This window comes from Danaus plexippus, assembly GCF_018135715.1.
Source record: "Danaus plexippus chromosome 22 unlocalized genomic scaffold, MEX_DaPlex mxdp_33, whole genome shotgun sequence".
NCBI lineage: Eukaryota > Metazoa > Arthropoda > Insecta > Lepidoptera > Nymphalidae > Danaus > Danaus plexippus.
Genome location: NW_026869856.1, coordinates 2,256,297 through 2,263,922, shown reverse-complemented (window position 1 = coordinate 2,263,922; position 7,626 = coordinate 2,256,297). Strand labels below are relative to the sequence as shown.

The window sequence follows — 7,626 nt, the reverse complement described above, 5'->3', positions numbered from 1 at the left end:
ATTGCTATATCCTCGTATATGAAATGATATTGAAGTAGATTATCAATGTAACTATTTTATGAAGTCCCCTAAAACTAGGATTGGACTAGTAAAAATAATTTCCAGATCGTTGCCTACAAATCTTTAGGTCAGCGTTCCCCTAATAATGATTATTAAATTTCTGCTGACATTTCTGGTTCAAGGCTTTAGGTAATGACACTAAATGAGGTTTATTATAACTGTTTTTGGACAGTTTGTAATACTTTTGAAATTTTCGATAATGCTGTTTGAGGTCACGCAATGTTAAAATATTAAGTATATATCGCTAACAGTCAGCTGGATGAAAGGCTTTCATTGATGTATTATTGTTTAAATAATTTTAGGTGTTGTATTCTGAGGAGATTATGTAGGTTTTTATTCATATATATTAAAAGCTGGATATGACAGATATTTTAGCTGAAATAGCTTACAAACCCATTTTTCAGTAAGCAGATGCCGAAAGCTCAAATTACCTTTCCCGGTTTTATACTATCTTCTTATTTCGCCCTTAAGCATAATAAAAAGTTTTATCAGACTATTATTTAAATACCAGTATTAGGATTTCGTCGGTCCGTCGTCTTTTTATATAAAACCTAGTATGATTAATTAAATAATAACGATTTTGAAATAAATAATCATACAAACCTTATATAAGGAGTCCCTGTATGTGTGTTACATATATTTATAAATATTAACTTTGCTTTAACCTGATCTTAAAAATACATGTCAATTTTTTACTATTTATCGTTTAAAACTATAAAAGTTTTTTTTACAGCGATTTTCATAATATATATGACCGATGATATATTTGACATGCAAATAGGGTATCATTTCTATTTGCCAAAATCCAATTACTACCAACAATCATTTAATTAATGATATTTAACCTTTACTATGTACATATGATTAAAATTATCCAACTATATAATTGTATAAAACGCTGTAATCGTTTCGCCTTTATCCTTCATGTCATATCACCCACGTCAGTTCAACAAACGCTGTCAACACTACACCCTCAGAACTATTTAAACCATTGCTGTGGGTACGAACCAGTAAGTATTATTCACACTATGCCACGGAATAATTAAGTAGCAATTAAACTTACTCCGTCCATTAAAGCGGATATAATATAAGAACATATAATATCCATGAATCGCATACACGAAAAGCCTTTATAATTCTGTAAAATAAAAATTATATTAGAGAAATAGGTGGTTGATATAAGTTATTAATTTTAGTTAAAATTTTGAAGTGTGAAAAATTTTACTTTACCTAATGAAAAAAAAATAAAGAAAGATTTAAAAAGATCAAATATTATATAATGTGATTTTTAATAAGAATACAAAAGATTATTAGCAAAAACTTGTCAGTGGTATTAATTTGGCATGAAAAACCATGGGGCCAAATTAACAAAAATATTCTATGTATGTATATCTTATATCAGCTCATATAGTTTTTTCCTATTAAACTGAAAGCGTTTCCCTTGTTTTCTGAGTCTTTAGCCACAACTTAAAATTGCTGTTATAAACAAGAAATCATGCATTATGGAAATCATGAATCAGCCATAAGCTTCATCCAAAAATTTGTTTACCATTCATTCCTATTTATTTATATGTTAGATTTAGGTTGCTAGCCCATATTCTGTCCTAATACTGATGCAACATATTGTTTAATACCTTTTCTTCATTAGATAGAACCAAAACGACGGACATCGTCAAAATTAACAAAATCATGACATAAAAAAACTTAGTTTTAATGTAAAAAGCCGGTTAAAAATCAATTAAAATTAAGGGAAAAATAAACAAGACTTGGCACGTTAAATTCAAAATCTTATTTATTTTTATAACCATGACAGATAATTTATATAATACTTAAATGCGAATATATTTCACAATTATTTACAATAACCATTATTGTACTCATTCGGTATACTTCATTTTAATAGACCTAAAGTATTTTTAATTATATGAAAAATATTACAAGATGTTTTCCAAGGCTTATTTATTAAGATAAAAAATAGTTTCTATACACATTTAATATTATCAACACACGTCAAACTACAAAATATTACAACTCTTCAAAGACTGTTCCAGCTGAAACATGTTTGTTATTTAGGACAAGTCTTTATTATTTGCATGAAAATTGTTTATTTAATAATAAATTGTCATTATATATAATATAACAACGTGTATTTGTATCAATATACTGCAGCGAAGCATTATATTTATCAATTTAGTTTAATTATATATGCCATAAATTTTCACAGGACATTGAATAAGCCGGAAAACATCAAAGTGTAATAGAATTAATATAATGTTATCCATATCCTCGCAAAATGTGTTGAATTATATATAATAATGTCATAGCAAATAATAATTGTGAAAGTTGTATTTTAACTGAAGAATTATTTCCGTGCTGCATTGCGGCTGGCGTTTCGCCTGAAACAAATATTTCACATAAATATATTGAGTCCCAATTTTTCATGGGGTGAGAACTATATTATTATAGCGTAATGTATTTCCTGAATACAACAATGTATTTTTTCACTAATTATGAATCGTAGTAGAATGAATGACCACAGGTTCCAGGCAAACTACGAAACTTACTTATATGTATATTATAATAAGAATTAAACATTAAAACTTATGACCTATACCTAAGACTGCATGATTGCCCCGATGTTAGGATAGCAATCTCATTCCATTGGTTGTGTGGTAGGAGGAATGTTCTCGTTCACACGGCTTGGTGCTCGTTCCACGGAGTAGGCAAGGTCACTCGTAATATGATATTTTATATATACAACTATGTTGCCCGGCGATGTTCCTTTATTTTTTAATATGTTGCGCGTACGTAACACACTCCCCAACAATTTACTTATTATAATAATCCACAACAAAGAATAATCATATCTTTCGTTTCACGTAAGTATTAATATTTTGTGGTAAAATTATTTTTATATTAAAAATATTGATATTAATTTATATTGTGTCAAATAAAAAATGATATTTATATTTGTATAATTCGCTTAAGTCGACCTATAGCGTCTACTAAGGACGACCTAAAAATAACTATCCTATTTTGTCTGGTAAATAATAATATCAGAATTTATTCAAAAGGAAACCAAGAAGTTGCTAGAAATTCTTTTTGTTAAATTTTATAAACTGACTACCCGTTTCAAATGCTCAAACCAATCCTGAATGCGGGGACAACAGAAGCTTCTTTAAGACTTAACATAAGTCTTAAAAACGTAACTTAAGTGTTATGATATAAACATTATAAAAGTGATAACAAGTGCTAAATAAAATACTATTGACCTTAATATAAAATTTAAGACATTATAAATATAGTTGTTGAAATAATTCTAACCTTTATTATTTGTAAATCATATTACAAAGAATTCAATGACTCTTGAAATAATGATGTATAACATAAAAAGTTTGTTGTAAATTAAAAACACAACCTTTTTTCAATTTCATTGTACCTGTAACATTTGTTCATAAAACTTTATAAAAGTATATGCTCGTAAAATGGGTCATTATCTTTAAATTGCTATTTTGAGACAAACAAAACATAATCTGCTAAATAAATTACCTCCCTAGCCTAAGTGTAACATGGTGAAGAAATTTCACACTTTCATATAAATGTAACAACTTAGTGAATTGCTTTGCATATCGTTGATTGTAATCTTATCAATACTCACTTTGTACGACGTGTACTGTAACGGAGGCGGCTCGGGCATTAGCCGGAACACACGTGTAGTTGCCTGCATGCCGAGGTTCCGCTTTCCCGATAATCAGCTCACTGGTTTGCCTACCGTTGTGGACACTCACCCCATCTAGGAATTATTGAATTAGTGTTACATAAATGCACATAAATATCCCATATGATTTCATTGCATCTGTAATCTTTATATACCTTAATGTTCTCAAAATAAATATAAGGTTCCCATTTCGTTGGTTTTGATGCATCATTTTATAAATAATATTTTCTCCATGTAAATAGTTTTGTATTGTTAGAGAGCTTTATATATTTTCAGTCATATGAGTATATTTTAAATTCCTACTACATCCTGCTTGTTTTTCAAGTTATTTTACATATAACTATTACGTTATTCCACTTTTCATTTTGTCTCACTAGCAAATTAAAATTTAAGTAATTAGAAGCATCACAAATAATACAGCAACATTTTTGGATAATTTTTGAAATTTTTCTGTATCAGAATTTATAGAGAGTAAATTATATTCGATATTTAAAATAATATTAAATTTAGACGTCTCCATCTTTAAGAAGCCAAGCAAAGCTGTGGCCAGATAAAGATTTTATTTTCTCTACTTGTTAGTTGTCAGTGATAAAAAAGAATAGATTTAACAATCTAAGCATTTGAAGTACGTAAGAGCAATTAGTGAGTTATTTGAGACAGGAGATATTTCAGTATTTCTCAGAGCACTTTAATTTGTATCTTCTAATTGTTTCCTTCTCTCTCAAGCACCGATTTTTAACTGTATCGAGAATCTCAAATGTTCTTTAAGGTATCCTTAATGGATCTCTAAATAGCTTATAAATTTAATTAGATTTTAAGGCCTACTTGAGTTAGGTTATCCTTGAATAAGATTTTTAGCTCTTCATAATTCGGTATGATGCTTTTATAATGAATTAATTCTATGCCTATTTAACTTATATCAATATAACATATTTTTCCTTAAATAGGACCCAAACACTAGTTAATATCAAAAAGTATTTTTACAAATCATTGTAAATACTTTTATGTAAAATTTTGATGTTGAAAATATTTGGTACTCCGAATTTAATTAATTTGTAAGATGTTATAATATTTAAAATATTATAATATTTATAAAAACACCTAATATGAAACAGGAAAATCAATAAAAAAAGAAGTAAGTACACAACAATTGAACAATGTTAATTTTTTTAATACTTATATTTCTAATAAATAGTATAATGCTTTTACAAAAAATAACTAAATAGTATTTGCTGCGATACGTAGCTCTAGAAATATTCTGATTCATATGCATAGCATACACAAAATTGCAATACTCGACGGATAATAGAAGACGAGACTTGCATACATTCATCACCCCGTTGGCTCAGTCAAAGCCATTAAGGCTAAGTCGCTCAAGTCGGAAAAAAATACATTACGCTATTCCGCAATGTCGCCGAGCGACTAGAACGGAATGTGCAAGCTCAGTGTGTATTTAAACTTCCAATGCTTCGATGTAATTTTCAATATAATTCATATAATGCTTCTATATACATATGTACATAGTTCACATAATATACGAATTGCAAAATAGTTCAACTAATAATTTTGATATTTGTGTTACAAATCATATGATAGAATTACGTATGATACAAATAATAAGTACTAAACTGTTCAGTTTTTAAACATTCAAATCTCCAAGTTACTGTTAAGTATCAAAAAATTTAATCACACAATAAATTGAATGTTTTAATATAAAAATCTTTCAGTTTTAAACTTTAATATAAATAAATAAATTAAAAGTAATAAAAGTATGGTGTTTGAAACTTATATATATCCTTTACATTAATACAGACGCTTTAGTATATTGAATCTTTGATTTCTATAACCCTGATTGAAGGCGATAGAATCGATCGTAACAGCGCAGTCTAAGTTGTAACAAGAATAACTGAGACGGTTGAAATCCATAGTATAGCGCACTTTGTTATTTAGAACTTTGTTTCGACATAACGTTAATAGTAATTGATGACTTTAATTTCATTGGATGAATAAAATATTGTGTTTAATTATTTTAATAATTGTAACTTAATTACTTAACACATATTTTAAATAAGATAGAGAAATGTTTATATAAGTTTTTTATAATTTGTCTCGCGTAGATGACGTGACGTGATGTGATCTGGATGTTTATTTTGAAAACTGGGTCTAGTCACAGAGTTCATACATCGAATGTCACAGGTGGGAAAAGAGCTCATCTACTATTAATGAGAACACAGTTACTTCGGCTCGTTCACTTTAAGGGTTATATACCCATATCTTTTAGGAACCAGCCGAAATTATCAGATAAGGTTTGAGCTTATGGGTTTTAACCTTTTTGGATTTTGCATTGCTTTATTATAAATTTTACCTTATTTCGCGTAAAGATTTTTCATTTCTATTTTTCGCTTATAAAGTTGTAATACTTTATCAAATCAATTTTATCATCCTAATACTATCACAAATCAATTCTATCACCAATTCTTTAATGGACTTTATCACGTTAATTTTTAATCGTATTTGAAACTTAACTAAAAAAAAAAACAACAGCAAAATAAGTGGTCACATAACGCATTTATAGGCTATCCTCTCCTATTGAAATTTATATGAAAAAAAAATTGCCTTTATCTATTTGAAAGTAATTGAACCAAACTGAATTGGACATAATATCGATTTTCATGTCTTGAGAGAAACTAAGTAACGGCTGCTGACTTTATAACTTTTATAGATATTTTATATTTCATAAACAATATTCTGTTATATTTTTAGCTCATTTTATTTTAATGTCCCAAAAGTTGCTTGTATGTTTAATTTTCAGTTATTATGCCAAACATAAAAAGTTCACGACAGCAAGATTAATCTCTACGTCTGCAATACAATAGATGCTGAATGAGTAACACAATGGTATTGGATATTTTAAGCTGACGTAGGAATTTTTATATTTAAAGTGAGAACAAAATACTTTATATCTTGAAATATTTAAGGATTTTACTTTCATTTTCACCTTATAATTAATTTAACAAACTCTACTATGTATTTACAAGTCGTATTGGAAATCTTGTTCCCATAATTATAACGTTGCTTAAATTAATTATAGTATTAATGTTTTTTAGATTCCTAAATTAATTCTGCGTCACATATTTCACACATTTATAACTCACTTTAATTGATACGTCGATATACTTACTGAGGTCATAATTTATCATCCGATTTTCAAAATACCAAAAGACGTACGACGGTGGTTCTGTAGATCTCTTGACTACACAGACAAGTTTCAACATAGAGCCTTCGTGGATGATTTTCTCTGACTCACCCACAATTTCTGCATAGGCAGCTGAGAGATAAATTACGAAAGATCTTAACGAAGAGAACAAAAGTTATAAAGTAACATTTCTATGTTCAAATATTATTATTTTGTATTATTATTTATACATGAATATGAAAATAGAAGTAATAATTTAAATACATTTTTCTGTAGAAGATACGTTATTAATGTCCTGACTAACATATTCCAATACAAATGATCATTAGGGTATTAATATAACTTACTAAAGTATAACTTACCTACAAGTACGAGTTTAAAAAATATGCTTGTAGGCGGATGCCTCGGCACCTGGCACTCGTAGTATCCGGCATCAGCGGACGTAGCGAATCGTATATGCAGCGCCCAGTCCTTGAAATAAAACTACAGTTAATAATATTTGTATGTGCAGTTTTAAACGAAACGATTTCAATTGTCTTTGAGGATTTAACGTAATATAAAATCCATAATTACAATCTTTAATTTTTGTCATAATTTGTATCGTTCCAGAAATATTATAAATCCAATAACTCTTTATCATTTATTCAAACGT

General features: G+C 28.2%; 1 protein-coding gene across 1 annotated transcript in view; it reads right to left on the bottom strand.

Moving 5' to 3' along the window:
- Nucleotides 1-1,834: 1,834 nt before the first annotated feature.
- Nucleotides 1,835-7,626, bottom strand: part of LOC116773630 (uncharacterized) — a 28,192-nt gene continuing 22,400 nt past the window's right edge. Inside the window, exons 5-8 of the mRNA XM_032666116.2 lie at nucleotides 7,337-7,445; nucleotides 6,960-7,106; nucleotides 3,719-3,853; nucleotides 1,835-2,456 (exon numbers count right to left, since the gene is read on the bottom strand). Coding sequence (XP_032522007.1) covers nucleotides 2,335-2,456; nucleotides 3,719-3,853; nucleotides 6,960-7,106; nucleotides 7,337-7,445 — 513 coding nt within the window. The 3' untranslated portion in view covers nucleotides 1,835-2,334. The remainder of the gene's footprint in view (nucleotides 2,457-3,718; nucleotides 3,854-6,959; nucleotides 7,107-7,336; nucleotides 7,446-7,626) is intronic.